The 15858-nt window shown below is 67.6% G+C and overlaps 3 protein-coding genes across 5 annotated transcripts; 2 read left to right on the top strand and 1 right to left on the bottom strand.

Annotated features, from left to right (window-relative positions):
• Positions 1–241: 241 nt before the first annotated feature.
• Positions 242–6200, top strand: ADAMTSL5 (ADAMTS like 5). 2 transcript variants are annotated; one of them, XM_085040862.1, is made up of 12 exons: positions 242–442; positions 1504–1564; positions 1725–1870; positions 2188–2248; positions 2363–2471; positions 2559–2686; positions 2762–2885; positions 3365–3448; positions 4036–4199; positions 4283–4538; positions 4806–4877; positions 5683–6200. In XM_085040862.1, exons 1-12 carry the CDS (start codon positions 384–386, stop codon positions 5994–5996), a joined length of 1578 nt encoding a protein of 525 aa, XP_084896988.1. In that variant the 5' UTR covers positions 242–383; the 3' UTR covers positions 5997–6200. The 2 variants fall into 2 exon arrangements, with proteins under 2 accessions (XP_084896988.1, XP_084896989.1); XM_085040863.1 differs by having other exon boundaries at positions 4792–4877; positions 5683–5891.
• Positions 6201–7026: 826 nt separating this feature from the next.
• Positions 7027–9121, top strand: LOC146426179 (CTD small phosphatase-like protein 2-A). Its single transcript, XM_085040610.1, has 9 exons — positions 7027–7283; positions 7359–7461; positions 7553–7631; positions 7701–7793; positions 8078–8140; positions 8214–8293; positions 8373–8499; positions 8595–8690; positions 8776–9121. Exons 1-9 carry the CDS (start codon positions 7058–7060, stop codon positions 8836–8838), a joined length of 930 nt encoding a protein of 309 aa, XP_084896736.1. The 5' UTR covers positions 7027–7057; the 3' UTR covers positions 8839–9121.
• Positions 9122–9700: 579 nt separating this feature from the next.
• On the bottom strand, positions 9701–15768 carry PCSK4 (proprotein convertase subtilisin/kexin type 4). Of its 2 annotated transcripts, XM_085040602.1 has the most exons (15): positions 15519–15767; positions 14991–15095; positions 14815–14910; positions 14346–14474; positions 13316–13392; positions 13125–13213; positions 12476–12648; positions 12189–12401; positions 11883–11983; positions 11454–11557; positions 11231–11348; positions 10890–11060; positions 10585–10709; positions 10220–10339; positions 9701–10147 (listed from the first exon to the last, which is right to left on the bottom strand). In XM_085040602.1, exons 1-15 carry the CDS (start codon positions 15714–15716, stop codon positions 9765–9767), a joined length of 2202 nt encoding a protein of 733 aa, XP_084896728.1. In that variant the 5' UTR covers positions 15717–15767; the 3' UTR covers positions 9701–9764. The 2 variants fall into 2 exon arrangements, with proteins under 2 accessions (XP_084896728.1, XP_084896729.1); XM_085040603.1 differs by lacking the exon at positions 14815–14910 and having other exon boundaries at positions 15519–15768.
• Positions 15769–15858: the final 90 nt, after the last annotated feature.

Genomic DNA, 15858 nt, shown 5'->3' on the forward strand with positions numbered 1-15858 from the left:
TGGGGATATCACCGCGCAGGGAGGTCCTGCTGCCTCCTCCCCTCTGCCGCTGGGGCTGGGGGGGTCCCGGGGGGGCGCAGATGTTGTTTTGCTGCATCTTTTCCCCCCCTCCGGACGCCAGCAGCCCCCCCCGAGCGGCGGGGCTCCGGGCCCCCAAGGGTTAACGGGCGGCCGGGGAGGGCTGGGCGCACCTTTGGGGTTGGATATTAATAACGCGGCGGGGAGGGACGGGCGGCGAACGGGGAGGGTGGGGGGGGGAAGCCTCGCCCGGCCCCCCCGGAGCTGCGCAGGCGATGCCCGCCCGTCCCGGGTCCCCCCCGCTCGCCGCCGCCGGGACACCGAGCCGGGGCTGAGCCGCCGGGGCGCCGCGGAGCAGGGGCGGCATGGCCGGGGGGGGCGGCGGGGGCGGCCGGGACCCCCGCGGGGAACCCAACAGCACCGGGTAAGGTTCTGATTTCTGCCTGAACCCTCGCGGACCCCCCCGCCCCGCACCCCCGCAGCTCCTGCGGGGAAACTGAGGCACGCCGTGCCCCCCGCGCTGTCGGCCGGGTCTGGGCATCACCCACCCGGCGTCACTCCACCCTCGGAGGGGTCCAGACGTCCCCAAAACACGCCGGGAGAGGCAGCAGCGCGACCCCCGCTCCTCCCCCTGTCCTGCTGGGGGCACCCAGCTCCGGGGGCTGCCGGGGGACACCCGCGACCCCCCGGTCCCCGCGGGAGCTGCGCGGCGGGAGGGAACAGGCTGGGCCGGGGGATTCCCCGGCACGGGGATGGGACCCCGACACGGGGACGAGACACCGACACCCCGATGGGACACCGACACCCCGATGGGACCCCGACACCCCGATGGGACCCCGACACCCCGATCCGGCACCCTCCTGACCCCCCCGGCACCTCCCACACCCCCGAGCTGGGCGCTTTGGGGGGCTCCAGGACCGGACGTTTTGGGGGGCCTGGCGCTGCCCCCCAGCCTGCCCGCCGCACGGCGGGGCCGGATCCGGATCGGGGAGCGACGCGGAGCCCCGGCGTGCAGGTCTGGTCCTGCCCCGGCAGGCAGCGATCGCGGCCCGGCGCCCGCCGCGGGGCCCTGGGGGCGGCGGGGCCATCGCCCGTCCCGGGTGCGCGGGCACGTGGGGGGGACACCCACCCACCCAGTGTCACCCACCCAGTGTCACTCACCCAGTGTCACCCATCTGGCGTCACCCACCCATTGTCACCCACCCAGTGTCACCCACCCTGTGTCGCCCACCCAGTGTCACCCACCCGGCGTCACCTATTCGGTGTCCCCCACCCGCCTGCCCCCTCTGGTGGCACCAGACCCCACGTCCCCTCCCTGGGGACTCTGGATCTGGGCTTGTCCCCACCTCACCCCCTTCCCCCTCGCTGGGGTCCCCGCGGGGTCTCGGTGGTGTCCCCAGCTCGGTGGCAGTGCCGGGCTGGGGGACACCGCAGTGTCACCCCCTGTCCCTGGGGACGGTGGGCTCAGGGCTCTCTGCTCCTCAGGTGCCAGCGGCCGTGGCGACTCCTGCTGCTGGCCTGGCTCAGCCTGGTGGGCACGGCACAGGTGAGGGGGCAGGGGGCAGGTGAAGGGGTTTGGGGGCAGCTGGGGGGTTTGGGGACAGGTGAAGGGGTCTGGGGACAAGTGAGGCGGTTTGGGGCACACGGTGGCACCCCCGGGCTGCTCCACCCCGGCCCCAGTGCTGACTGTCACCTCCCTCACGCAGGACCCAGCCCTGGGGACACCAGCGAGGGTCCCCGAGCCCCCAGCCCCTGCTCGGCCCCGGGGGATTTGGGGGTCCTGGGGACCCTGGAGCTCCTGCTCCAGCTCCTGTGGGGACGGCGTCGCCCTGCGCAGCCGGAGGTGCCTGCGGTGAGTGGGGGACAGGGCGGCACAGGGCTGTCCCCAGCTGTCCCCAGGCCCGCAGCAGCACCCAAACCCTGCATGGCACCCAAATCCCCCTGCACAGCCCTGCCACCCCCTCGGAATTGTCCCCCTGGGCCCTCAGCGCCACCCCGAGCCCGGTGCCTTCACCCTGGGGATGGGGACACCGGGGGACATCCCCACTCCCTCTGCCCCGCGGGGTGACCTGCCACTCCCAGCCCTGCATGGCTTGGTGGCACCGTGGCCCTGCAGATGTCCCTGTGGGGGACACGGGGGGGGGACACGTACTGTCACTGTGACCCCAGGACCAGCGGGGAGCAGCCGTGCACGGGGGACCCGCGACAGTACCGGCTGTGCCAGCTCCAGGTGAGCGCTGGGAGGGCCGCGGCGCCGACAGGGCCTGTCCCTGTCCCTGTCCCTGTCCCTGTCCCTGTCCCTGTCCCCGTGGCGGCCCGTGGCTCCATGCCGGTGCTCCCGCAGGGCTGCCCCAGCGGCTCGGTGCCCTTCCGGGCCATGCAGTGCTCCCTCTACGACAACCGGCCGCTCCCGGGCACCTCCGCCCGCTACCGCTGGGTGCCTTTCCACGGAGGTGAGTCCCGCCGCGGCGACGGCGACACCGGGGGCTCCGCTGCCGCCCTCGGCGTCACCCCAACCCCTTCCCCCCGTGCTCCGGCAGCCCCCAACCTCTGCGACCTCAACTGCCTGGCCGAGGGGCACAACTTCTACTACAGCTTCGGCCGAGTGCTGGACGGCACCCGCTGCGGCCCCGGCTCCCCGGACCTGTGCGTCGGCGGGCGCTGCCTGGTGGGTGCGGGACCCTCGGGACCCCCCGGGACCCCCCGGGACCCCCCGAGCTGAGGGGTGTGTGGGTCCCCGCAGAGCGTGGGCTGTGACGGGATCCTGGGCTCGGGCTCTCGCCCGGACGCCTGCGGCCACTGCGGCAGCGGCCATGGCTCGTGTGTCCTCGTGCACCGCCTGTTCCAGGGCGCGGAGCCCTCCTCCGGTGAATGAACCATTGCCCCGGCCCCCTCCATGGGTGAATGCTTTGGCTCTTGGCTCCCCTGTCCTCCTGTCCCCCGTCCGTGTCCCCAAGGCGTCGCGTGGGTCCCTCTCTTGTCCTGTCCCCTCTCCATGTCCCGTTGTCCCTGATCCCTCCGTGTCCCCAACGCACAGGGACTCGGAGCAGCCCCGTCGCTTGGGGGTTTTACCTCATTGCAGAGGGTGTCACTGCTGGGGTGGGTGGAGGGCTCTGCTGTGTCCCCAGGGGTCTCTGTGTCCACATCCAGGCTGTGGGGACAATGATTTCCATGAGGACAAACAGGCCCAGGTGTCCCCCAGTGCCATTGTGGGGTCCCCCCGATGTCCCAGTGGGTTCCAGCTGGGTTAATGCCCCACACCCAGCTCCCCTCTGTGCCCTGTCCCCTCCCGCCCTGTCCCCCTGGAGTGTCCCCAGGCTCTGCCCTGACTCTGCCCCCCCAACAGGATATTTTGGGTACGTGAACGTGACCAAGATCCCGGCTGGGGCCACCAACATCAAGGTGTCGGACAAGAGCCGCAACTACCTGGGTAGGACACGAACTGCCTCCTTCCCAGTCAGTCCCAGTCAGTCCCAGTCCATCCCAGTTGGCCCGGGCTGGTGCCAGCCGTGTGTGCGGGCAGGGCAGGGCAGGGCAGGGCAGCGGTGGCCTTGTCACGCCGTGCTGTCCCGTGTTTGTCCCATGCCGTGCCGTGCCGTGCTGCTCCCTCCCTCGGATGCTGTTTTGAGCATCGCGGGGTCAGCGAACTCGCAAGCGCTCGGGGCAATTTTCCAAAGGCCGCGGCCGCTCGTTTTGGGAAGGGCTGGTCTGGATCGGGGCCAGAGCGGCCACAGCAGCAGCAGGACAGGGACCTCTCTCGCCATCCCCCCGTCCCCTTCCCCATGCAGCTGCAGCTCCTTCCCCCACCCCAGCCGCGGTTTGGGGGCTCGGGGGTGGCTTTGGCTGCGGCTCGGGCCCGGAGCCAAGATCCTACAAGAAAACAGATTCCCGGAGCCCCGAGCGCTGCTCTCCGGCCCACGCTGCCCTCCCGCGCCGGGAGAGGCCTCCGGTGGGGAGCCGCCCGGGGGTCCCGGGGGCCGTGCGGGGTTGGCCGGAGCTCGCCGCTCCCTCCCGCAGCGCTGATGGCGAGCGACGGGCGCTACGTCCTCAACGGGGACTGGGCCATCGCCTGGCCGGGACCCTACGAGGCCGCCGGGACCCTCCTGACCTACAGCCGGGCCCCCGACGGCACCGAGAGCCTGGAGGCGCCCGGACCCACCCAGGAGGACCTGCACGTGCTGGTGAGGGCAGAGGGGACACGGGCATGGGGACAGCCACCCCCCGGCGCCCATCGCTGCCCTCAGCCCTGCGCTGTGCCCCCCAGGTGCTGCTGCAGGAGCCCAACCCCGGCATCGAGTACCAGTTCTGGCTGCCCCGCGGGCACCCGCAGCTCGGCCGCGCTGACGGCAGCCCCCTGCGGCAGCCCCAGCCCCGGGGAGCCGGCAGCCCCCCGCCCCCGGAGCCCCCGGAGCCCCCGGAGCCCCCGGTCACCCCCGCGCCGCCCCCCCAGCCCGGGGGCTCTGCCACGGAGCCACCGCCGAGGAGCCCCCCAGGCTGGAGCCAGGATGGGGCTGCCACAGGTACCTCCTCGGGGGTCCCCGCAGCCCCCCGCAGCCCCCCGCAGCCCCCCGCAGCCCCGCTGGGAGGATCCTGGGCTGGCCTGGGGGCAGGAATGAGATGGGGACCCTAAAACGGGCCCTACAGACCCTCGCAGGGACTCTGGGGATCTCCGTGTGACCCTGCCTGGGGTCTGGAGCCGCAATCCCCCCTCCCACAGTAGGGTGAGGAGGTTTTGGGGGTCAGCAGCCCCCTCTGCCCCCTAAACAGCTGCAGCTCTATCCCCGCAGGGCGCTGCGGGAGGTGTCGCCCAGCCAAGGGACGCTCGCAGCGCATCCGCCACTTCTGCCAGAGCGACTTCGGTGAGCGCCGGGGCGGGACGGGCTGGGGACAGAGCCGGGGGTGGGAAAGGACTGGGGACATTGCCAGGGACAGTGACAGGAGCGGGGAGGGGATCAGGGTGATGGCAGGGACGATGCTGGAGATGGGAATGGGGTCAAGGTGATGGCAGGGCTGTGACAGGGACCGGAAGGGGCACAGGGTGATGGCAGGGCCAGTGACAGGGACCAGAATGGGCTCAGGGTGATGGCAGGACTGTGACAGGGACCAGAAGGGGTTAAGGGTGATGGCAGGGCTGTGACAGGGACCGGAAGGGGCACAGGGTGATGGCAGGGCTGTGACAGGGACCGGAAGGGGCTCAGAAGGATGCCAGGGCAATGCCCGGGATGGAAAGGGGCTCAGAAGGATGCCAGGGGTGATGCCAGGAATGGGAAGGGGCTTAGGGCAATGCTGGGACAGGAAGGGACTGGGGCTGATGTCGGGGATGGTTAGGGGCCCGGAGTGATGCCAAGGACAAGGCCAGGAACAGGAACGTGCCCAGGGTGACACCAGGGACAGGAAGGGTCGCAGAGTGACACCAGGTACAAGGCCATGGTGACACCAGGGACAATGCCAGAGACAGGAAGGGTCGCAGAGTGATGCCAGGGACAATGCCAGGGACGGGAATGTGCTCAGGGTGACACCAGGGACAATGCCAAGGACAGGAAGGGTCGCAGAGCGATGCCAGGAACAGGAAAGTGCCAAGGGTGACTCCAGGGACAGGAAGGTGCCCAGGGGGTGACACCAGGGACAAGAAGGCACTCAGGCCGCCCCGTCGTCCCCCCGCAGTGTTCCACGGGCGGATCGCGGCGCGGCGCGTGGTGGGCCAGGAGACTCGCTACGAGGTGGAGGTGAAGGCTCCGTACCGGCAGCGCTTCCCGCTGGTGGCCCGCGAGTACCTGTGGGTGCCCAACACCTGCGGCTGCCCCGAGCTGCGCCAGGGCGGCGACTACCTGCTGATGGCGAGGCGCCACGTCAACCACGAGCACACCCTGAACCGCATCCTGCTGCAGGACGGTGGCTACGCCCGGCCCTGGACGCCCCGAGAGGCCCGGCTGGTGCGGGAGGCGGCCCGCCACTGTCCCCACCCGCGGCCACCCTGAGCCGCTCGCCGGTGTCCCCGCTGCCCCAGGACGGGAGCCCGAGGGCGAGCCCGGGGCTGCTGCCGGGCACCGAACGCTTCCCACGGCCCCCACCCACCGGGGACCCCCACGCGTCTCGCCGTCCTTGGGGTCCCTGTGGCAGCGAGGGGCGGAGGGGGGTGGTAATTTATTATTTTTGCAGAAAATAAATCTGTTTATCCCCTCGCTTGCCGCGTTTGTGTTCCTCGGCCGGAGCAGGGGATCCCGAGTTCTCTCAGCTCAGGGGTCCCCTCTGTGTCCCCACGGCCAGGGGGTCTCTGTGTCCCTTCAGAGGGTCCCCTCTGTGTCCCCACGGCCAGGGGGTCTCTGTGTCCCTTCAGAGGGTCCCCTCTGTGTCCCCACGGCCAGGGGGTCTCTGTGTCACTTCAGAGGGTCCCCTCTGTGTCCCCACGGCCAGGGGGTCTCCTCCGTGTCCCCGCGCCGAGCCCCAGGAGCAGCTCCCTTCCCTCGGCGTGTCGCTGTCCCCGATGGCTCCGCGCCAGGCTCTGCCTGCCGGGGTCGAGGACCTCTCGCTTATCTCCCTTCCGGCGGAGCCGAGCGTGTCCCCCCCGTGCCGAGCCCCCCCGCCCGTAACCCAAGCCGTGGGCTGGCGGCGGCCACCGCGGGGCCCCTGTGGGAACAGGATGTGACCGGCGACACTGGGGCACCCCGGGGGGCTTGGCCGGCTCGGGGCTCCCATGGGGTGGGTTTGGAGATGAGACCTTTCCCCTGGCCGATCCCAAACTGGGGTCCCCTTTAGGCCCAGGGCTGGGTGGCCTGGGGTGTCCCGAGTGGCAGCTGCCAGCCCAGGGGGGTCCTTGTCACAACGGGTGACATCACCAGGGGTCAGGGATGAGCCCTAGGACCAGCTGGGGCTCAGTTCTGGGCTCCCCAGCTGGTCCCAGTAAAGTCTGAGTGATTCCAGGTGCTCCAGGGCTGGAAAGATGCCTCCACCCTATAAAAGTGCTCCCTCTCCCCGCCGCCCTATAGCTCCTTTAGGGCTGCTGGGGGTTGTTCCCGGCAGGGTGAACAGGGGCGCAGCCATGGCGGGTTTGGGGGCGACCCCACGCACGAAGAAACCCTCTCGGGAGGAGCAGAGGCTCTCGACCCCCAGGGCTGGGGGTCGCGGTCGGGCCAAGAGCCGGCAGGGAGAGGGGGAGCAGGGCGAGCGCAGGGGCTGGGCGCGGGTCCCCGGCTCGCCCACCACTCCCGGCAAGGGCCGGCTGGTCCGGCGGGGACCCGACGAGTGTCACAGCGCCGGGGGGAGCGGTGAGCGCGGGGACAGCCCAGTTTGGGACAGGGGGAGCCGCTCTGTAGCGCTGACAGGACCCTTGTGCCCCGCAGAGCCTGCGAGCCCCGAGCTGCTGCCCTGCCCTGGGGGCTCCTTCTTCTCGGGGCTCCCCGAGGTTGAGAGTCGGGACCTTGCTGTCCCCGCGGCCCCCAGCCTGTGAGTATGAGGGGGTCCCCAGAACCCCCAATATTTGGGAGGGTCTCAGCAGCCCCCCAGCATCACTGACCCTCTGCCTTCCCCCCGCCAGCACTGCCGTTCAGACCCCCGCCAGGGATGCTCCCCGGAGGATCCGGAGCAAGCTGGAGCACACCCTGGTCCTGGAGCTGGTGAGATGGGGGGTTTGGGGGGCTCTGCAGCCCCTGGGGCTGGGGACTGACTGTGCTCCTTGTCCCCAGGATGGGACTCTGCTCTTCTCCTCCCTGCTCGCCCAAGGGCAGCAGGATGCCACTGCCACCTTCACCATGGACTTCCAGGCAGGTTCCTACAAGGTGGGTGCCTCGGGGTTGGGACACGGTGATGGCGTTGGGACACGGTGACAGGGTTGGGACACCGTGATGGCGTTGGGACACAGTGACAGGGTTGGGACAGTGGGTGCTGGGTCTGGGGGCGACAGGAAGGTTGTGACTCAGGGCCATGGGATGGCAATGAAGAGCCACTGTGCCAATGTCCCTTGCAGCTGAAGGGGAGAGGTTGGCTGAGGGGTCCTGCTTAGGGGATGAACCCCCTTGGGGCTCACCTTGCTGCTGTTTTCCAAGGTGCTGTTCCCTCCCAGGTCCACGTGAAGCTGCGTCCACACGTGCAGCACTTCTTGGAGAGCCTTTCCAAGACCTACGAGGTACCTGGGGGGTGACATTGTGGGTTGGGGACACCTGGGCAGCCCCTGCAGTGACCTTCACCCTCTCTGCCAGATCTTCATCTACACCACCGCCAAGCAGGACTATGCCAAGAAGCTCCTGGAGGTGCTGGACCCCAAGAGGAAGCTGATCAGGTGCTGGTGCTGGCGGTGCCCTGCTGGGGACACCCTGTGTGGCAGGGCGGGGTCGCCATGGCTCTGTTTCCCCCTCCAGGCGCTGTTTCTCCCAGCCGGACTGCGTCTGCTCCCAGGGCTGCTACTGGAAGGACCTGACCCGCCTGGGCAGGGACCTGGCCAAGACGGTGGCCCTGGACCACAGCATGCAGGGTTTCCCGGCCCAGGTAGGGCAGCACTGCTCCTTGGGGGAAATTCGGGTGTCCTGACCGCTGGGGACACCGCGGCTGGGTCGCATCCAACCTTCTCCCTCTCCCCCCAGGCTGCCAACTGGATCTCGGTGCCGCGGTGGTCTGGAGACCCCCAGGACGAGGAGCTGCTGCGCCTCATCCCAGTGCTGGGCCAGCTGGGCCAGGCGGTAGGACATGGGGACGGGGATGGGGACAGGGAGGGGACAGGCGCTCTGGGCACAGCCCTCCCCTACCCCATCTCTCCCTGTGCAGGAGGACGTGCGCCCCGAGATCCAGCGGCAATTCCAGCCCTGCCAGCTGCCCGCTGGGGATTAGACCAGCCTGGAGGAGCAGGATGGGGAAAACCTCCGGGAGAAGCCGCCGGGAAGCTGTGCTCGGTGCATCCAGCGCCTCATCCTGGGCTGGGTGACTCTCCCGGGACTCTCCCTTGGTGTTTTCAGGGGTCCCAGCTCATCCCTGGGTGACTGGGGGTGTCCCCAAGGAGAGCTCCTGGCTCTCGGCTGCCTTTGGAGGCAAAGCTCCATCCCTGCTCCCTCCTCTCGGTGCTCTGGGAGGTCCAGCCGAGGGTTTTCGCTGCTCATTATATGCTTGGAGAAAAGTCTGGCTCTCTGCCTTCGTTCCCAAAACCCTTCAGCTGAGCAAACAGCGCTGGGGATGGCACAGCCGGGGAGGGGGGGACACAAACCATGTCCCCTGCGTCCCGGGGCAGCCCAGGCTCCTGGCACAGGGCCGGTGTCCCCGGGAGGGCCCCAGCTGGCAGCTCTCCCTGTCCCATCCCTGCCCGGTGCCACGGCTGCCACGTGCCGGGGCACAGCTGCCACCCTGCCTCTGCCAGTCCCCATGGGACACAGAGTGGCCAGGGGCTGCAGCCACCCTGGGACTACTTTTTCAAGCCCTAAAGCTGCTGGTGAACAGGAATTGGGGACTTTAGAGGGGGTCCGGGCTGGGCTCTGCTGAAGCCAGATGGGCTCGTGGCCGAGCTCCCGCCGTGGCCACGCGGGTGCAGCTGTTTGGGGACATGTCACATCTCGTCCCTGTGCGCCTGGGAAAGGGCACAGCGCCCCCGGTCCCTCTGGGAATGTCTCTGTCCCCAGGGGTGTGGGAAGAGCCACCACCCTGTCCCTTCTTCGCACAGCTGGCCACTGGGGTGGGGGAATCACCCTTGGGAGAGGGCGGCTGGAAAGGCAACAAGCGGTTTATTTTGGAAGCCAGGCACCACCCCAGCTCTGTCCCGGGCTCTGTCACTCTGTCCTCCTGGCCGGGAGACAGCAGGGATCTCCTTTGCGCCAGGCCAGGCGGTAGGTGGGGTACAGCACCCCTGCCACCACCAGGCTGCTGCAGGCCAGGACAGTGACAACCACGAGGTCCCAGCGCAGCCTCACGGGGCTGGAGTAGCCCTGGGCGGGGTGGTGGCATGTGTGGGTGATGTCCTGGAAGCTGCGGCCCGAGGGACAGGAGGTGCAGTTGGTGGCCGAGGCGCCCTGGCAGGTGTAGCAGGAGGGGTGGCAGCTGGCACAGACGCGGGCAGTGTCCCTCGGGGTGGCACTCCGGGCCCGGCCGTAGGAGCGCGGGGGGCAGTAGGACAGGCAGGAGCCGTGGTGGGTGTACAGGGAGCTGCCACAGTCTGTGGAGAGAGGCTGGGGTGAGACCCTGGGGACCAGAGCGTTGGCACTGTCCCCCCCAAAGCCTCGCTCACCCTCACAGGCTCCCTCCTCGTCCCTCTTGAGACACTCGTCCTTGGTGGCAGCTGCAGCACGCCTGGCTGGCATGTCCTCGTCGGTGCCGTGCAGGTGCAGGACGAAGCTGGTCAGCTGGCCTGGGGACAGGGGACAGCTAGGTGAGGGGTTTGGGGCTGGAGGCTTTGGGGTTGTGTCCTGCTGCTGGCCCTGTGCTGGCCAGGGAGACCCTCAAAGCCACCACGGTGGCCCTGTGGGAAAGAAGGGCTCATGACTGCGAGGGAGAAGCCAAAAACTGCTCATCCAAGTGGGGGGAGGAAGAAGAATGACCAGGCACTGAGTGACCCCAGTAAAAATGGGGTTCACCCCCCCATGGGACACCCACCTGTGTTCCGGGCGTCGCCCTTGTTCTCCAGCCGGAGCGTCCAGACCCCTTTGGGATTCTCGTCCCAGAAGTGAGTGGACATGAAGGTCCAGTCCTTGTAGCCCTCCTGGCTGGTGTCATAGGGGCTGGAGGGGGAGAGCAGAGCTGGGAGTGCCAGCCCAGGATGTGACCCTGGAAGGTCACCCTGCTCTTGCTCTGTGGGACACTCCCACATGGCAGGGCTCCAGAGGGGTTTTGGGCACAGTGAGCCCTTTTTTTGGGATTCTCCTGGCCCTGGAGAGCCCTAGTGCTCCCCCTGTCCTTACCGCACGGTCACCAGCGTGGATTTGGTCCCCATGGGGCTGATCAGAGCCACCACCAAGTCCCCCCTGCGGCTGTAGCTCAGGGACAGCTGGACCTGGACGTGCTCCAGCGAGCGGATGCTCTGGGAGCAGGAGGAGACATCCGTGGTGATGGTGAGCCTGGAACCAATGTCCCTGTTGGGGACAAGCTGGAGGTGAGGCCATTCCCTGGGCTTCCTGCCCTCCAGGGTAGCATCCAAGCACAGACGTCTTTTTGGGAAGCCATTCCTGTGGTGGACATAAGTCCCTTTGGAAGGCTGGACCTGGGGGTTGTTGTCCCTTACCTGGGGGTTGTTGTCCCTTACCTGGGGACCTGAACAGCCTGGACTGAGCACTTCTCCTGAGGCCGAGTCCCTGTCCAGGTCATGGCCGCCTGCACCAGCAGCCCTGCGTCCAGCAGTCCGTAGCCATAGTAGTGGCTCACTGGGACATGGGTGCCACCCAAGAGAGGGACCTGTGAGCCCCTCAGTGCCACCAGGGCACGGGGGGCTGCTGGGGGGTCTCTGTGGGGCTGAGCCCTGCACTCACCCCTGCGCCCGACCCCGTTCTCAGCCCAGTCCTCTGCCTGCAGGTGAGCAGGTTTGGAGGCTCTGATGATGAGGTGCTGCAGGTCACGCCAGGTCAGCATCGGGCTGGAAGCAAGGAGGATGTGGGGACAGAGGTCTCTGCTCTGGGTTGGTTTTTAAAGGTGAGGTTTGGCTCCTCTGGGGTGGCTAGAGCAACTGTCTGGGCCTAACCTGGTTCCCCCATGACCTCCTTCAGTGCCAAAATGGGAGCAAAAAGACCTTCAGAGGACAACCCTCCTCCTGCCCTCCCCTGGGTGAAGATCCTGCCCCACCAAAACCTGTGGACACCACAGCTCTGCACCCCCAACCTCCCTGCTGTCCCCCCCTTCCTCATCCCTGATGAGACACCAGCTCTCCCTGGGGACAGTTCTGCTGTCACAGTGTCACCTACTTGGCCTCCAGCGCCAGGGCCACCATCCCTGCGGCCAGCGGCGCCGAGGCGGAGGTGCCGGTGTGCTTGTCCGTGCAGCGGTGGTGCAGGTCAGTGGTCACCTGGGGGGACACGAGGATCTCAGCACTATTCCCAAGAGAGCTGCCTGGAGCTGGGACCCTTCAGCAAATGCTAATTTCAGGTCCCTTTGGGTTTTCCAGGCTCTACACTGACATTTATCCCCCAAGCTAGGAGACAAGCCTATCCCCATCCTGGGATCTGTCTGCCCCAGGGCTGCCGCTCCGGCAGAGCTGCTGTGACACTCACAATCTGCACCCTGCTGGTGGTCCTGCTGCTGTAGGTGGTGGTGAGGATGGCGGGGCAGCTCTCCCCGTAGCGGGGCCGCTGCCCGTCCCCCAGGACGCTGCCCACCGACACCGTGTAGATGCTGTTGGTGTAGCCATCGCAGTTGCAGTTGTCATAGTTCGTCCCACCGTTGCCCGAGGCCCAGATGAAGATGGAGCCGAGCCCACCGCGGCCCTGTTGAAGAGCAGAGCGGGCTGAGCAGGGTGTCCTCATGTCCCTGCTGTCCCCAAGGCCAGGGCTGGGCTTACCTGGGTGACCCCTCGGAGGAAAGCGGCCGCAGCCAGGACACCCGGCCCGTCCACCGTCTTGCCGTCATCCTCGGGCCCCCAGCTGGCGCTGTAGATGTGGATGTGCTGCGGCTGCAGGCTCAGCGCCTGAGCCTCCACGATGTCCATGATGGAACCGTCCAGCATCCGCACGCCTGGGGAGCAGCGGGCAGCGGCGGTGGCCGGGAGGCGGCAGCACCCGGGAGGGGCCGCGGTGGCCCCGAGGGGACAGGAGCCACACACGTGCCACCCCGAGGGCACCTTGCCAGGCCCCCCCCGGCCCCCCACAGCCTCGAGCACCTTTCACATGACCCTGCCCTAAGGAGATCAGGCCCCCGCGGGTCTGCGCTGCTGCTGTGAGCCGGTTCCCAAAGCTCCTCGTTAAGCCTTTTGTAATTAAGCCCAGGGAGTGCTCGCAGCTTTTAACCCCCTTTGCCACCCTCGCTTCCACAGCGGAGCCTGACCTGCCCTGCTGGGTGCTGGGGTGAGCGTTAAACCCCTGGGGAGCTAACCCTGCAGCACCCTGGACACCCTGCAAGCCCCAGAGCAGCCCCACCTGGGGTCCTGTATTCCCCCAGAGGGCTGGAGCTGCTTTCCAGCTTCCCTCCCACGGGAATCTGGAAAATCTCACCTCCGATTTTGGCGTTGTAGGCGACGCCTGCGCCGCAGATCTTGTTGTTGGCCACAGCTGCCACTTCCCCCGCACAGCGTGTCCCATGCCTGGGGGGGACAGAGTGACCCTGTGAGGGGTGGGAGGGCCTGGGACAGCCTTGGCCCCCCAAGAGATGAACCCCCCGGTGCAGGGAGCTGGGCAGAACCCACCAGTTCTTGTCCCCGTCGCCGTATCGGGGCTGGGGATCGGGGTCGTTGCTGTTGAAGTCGTAACTCGCCAGCGGGTCCTGTTACAGAACGAGGCATCAGCGTGAGCCAAAGGCTCCGGGCAGGGCTGTGACAGCTCGGCACAGGCGCCTGGCACCGAGCCTGGCGCTGGCACCGCCGAGAGCCCCGCCTGCCAGCCCGGGGGGACAGCGGGGCCCCTTGGTGCCCAACTGTGCTGGGTGGGACTGGAGCTAAATCGAGTGCAGAGAGGGACTGGAGCTGGGGAGTGAGCACCAGGAGTGAGCTGGAAAGGGGCTCAGCCTGGAGAAAAGGAGGCTCAGGGGTGACCTTCTGGCTCTGCACGGCTCCCTGACAGGAGGGGACAGCCGGGGGGCTGCCAGGCTGTGCCCCCAGGGAACAGCAGGACAAGAGGGAACGGCCTCGAGCTGTGCTCAGTTTGGATATCAGGAGGAATTTCCTCGTGGAAAGGGTGGTCAGGCCTTGGCAGGGGCTGCTCAGGGAGGTTTGCAGTCCCCATTTCTGGAGGTGGATGTGGCACTCAGTGCTCTGGAATGGTGACAAGGTGGGCACAGCTTGAACTCGATGGCCTTGGGTGCCTTTTCCAACCTCAGTGATTCTGGGATTCTGCAAAAAGGGGTGAAAGCCAACTTTGCTGTTCCCCTGACAGAGCTCACAGTGGCAAGTCACCCGAGGGTGACCCTCGCTGGCCACACAGCCGGGAGAGAAGAACCACAGCCCACGGAAACTGTGGTGTAACAAACACCCAGAATTTCCCTCTCCTTTCCCGGCAGAGCACAGGAAGGTTTACCAGCTTTACTGGCTCTGCAGCTTGCAGTAATTACACCTATTTCGGGGGCTCCAGTGCGTGTACAAGTTCTGACATTTCCTCAGCCCGAGATTTCACTGCGGGGAAACTCCAAATCTCGGCTCTCTGCACAGTCCCAGGGTGGGATGGAGGCGTTGAGTCCCACCCTCCCTGAAGGAGCTGGCTCCTGGATCCCCCCTTAGTTACATAGTTGGCAGCCAGGTCGGGATGATCCTTCTCCAGCCCATCATCCAGGACAGTCAGCACGACCCCCAGCCCCGTGTAGCCTCTGCTCCAAGCCGTGAGGATGTTCAGGTCGGGATGGACGTCGTTGTTCTGGAAAACAGATTAAATTCCATCAGCAGCCCCGGGGTGACCTTTGAGGACTTCTGCTGCCTCATCACTGCCAGCATTAGCCTGGTTTATGTGTGGGGAGGCACTGGGGACAGCGTGGCCAGCGGGTCAGGGAGTGATGCTGCCCCTCTGCTCAGCCCTGGGAGGGTGCTGTGAACAGTTCTGGGCTCCTCAGGAGCTCCTGAAGTGAGTCCAGAGAGAGTGACAGAGCTGATGAAGGGATTGGAACATCTCTAAGAAGGAAAAGCTGAGAGAGCTGGGGCTTTTCAGCCCGGAGAGGAAGCCTCACCCCGTCTGTCCCTGTCTGCAGGGAGAGTCTCACCATGTACCACTGCTTGGGGAACCAGGGATCCGTGGGCACCACGCTGGCGCTTCTCTTCGCGCGCCTCTTCACCGTCTGCTGCTCAAACCACAGGACCTGGGCGGGGAGCAGCGCGGTGGGCGCTAGGCAGTGCCAGCCCACTGCTGTCCCCAGGCTCGCCGTGCCCTCCTGCCTACCTGGGGGTCCCTGGCGAGCCGCGTGTGCCACCCCCAGTGCCTGCTCAGGGCTCTCTGCCTGGTGCCGCGGTGCCCGAAGTGGAAGTAGGGCTCTCCCTCCATCACCTGCGGGCACAAAGAGCTGCTGGGAGCGTTTCTAGGGGAGGCCAGCGCCGGCCCCAGGTGGGCTGGGGAGGTCTGAAAGGTGAATTTGATGCGAGCTGCAGTGCAGGACAAGCAGAAAGTGCCACTTGGAGATGGAGTGGGGTCCTGGGGAGGGGCTGTGTGCCCTTGGAGGGTCCCTTGCTCACCCCTGCCTGCTCAGAGGGCGCTTGCTGTGACAGTGGGGGGACACTGGCACAGGGTTCCCACATTCCCAGGAAGTGTCCAAGGCCAGGTTGGAGCAACCTGGTCTAGTGGAAGGTGTCCCTGCCCATGGGACAAGCGAAGGGGACAAACAATGGCGACACAGGGCGGGTACGAGCACAGAAGGTCGGGCCGGGAGCACACGGAGCGGGCCGGGCCCGCCTTCCCCCGCCCAGGCCGCACCTGGCCCAGGTAAAGCAGCCCGTGCCGGCGGGCCAGAGCGCGGGCGTCCCGCGGTTCCGCCGCCACCCGCACGGCCCAGCTGCTCAGGTAGACGTGGGGCTCGGCGAGGCCCGGGGGGACGGCGGCGACCACCACGAGCAGCGCGAACAGCACGGCTAACAACGACACCGCCGAGCCGGGCCTGGGCCGAGCCGCCATGAGGCCGCGCCGCCACTGCGCGCGTTGCCATGGCAACGGCGTCGGCCCCGCCCCTCCGCACCGCCTCGCCTCATTGGCCCGCCTCGATCCCCGCCCCTATCGTAACTCCGCCCCGTGTCCCTATTGGCCACGCCCCCGTCGG

This window comes from Lichenostomus cassidix, chromosome 28 (genome assembly GCF_008360975.1).
Source record: "Lichenostomus cassidix isolate B80296 chromosome 28, HeHo_3.0, whole genome shotgun sequence".
Taxonomy (NCBI): Eukaryota; Metazoa; Chordata; class Aves; order Passeriformes; family Meliphagidae; genus Lichenostomus; species Lichenostomus cassidix.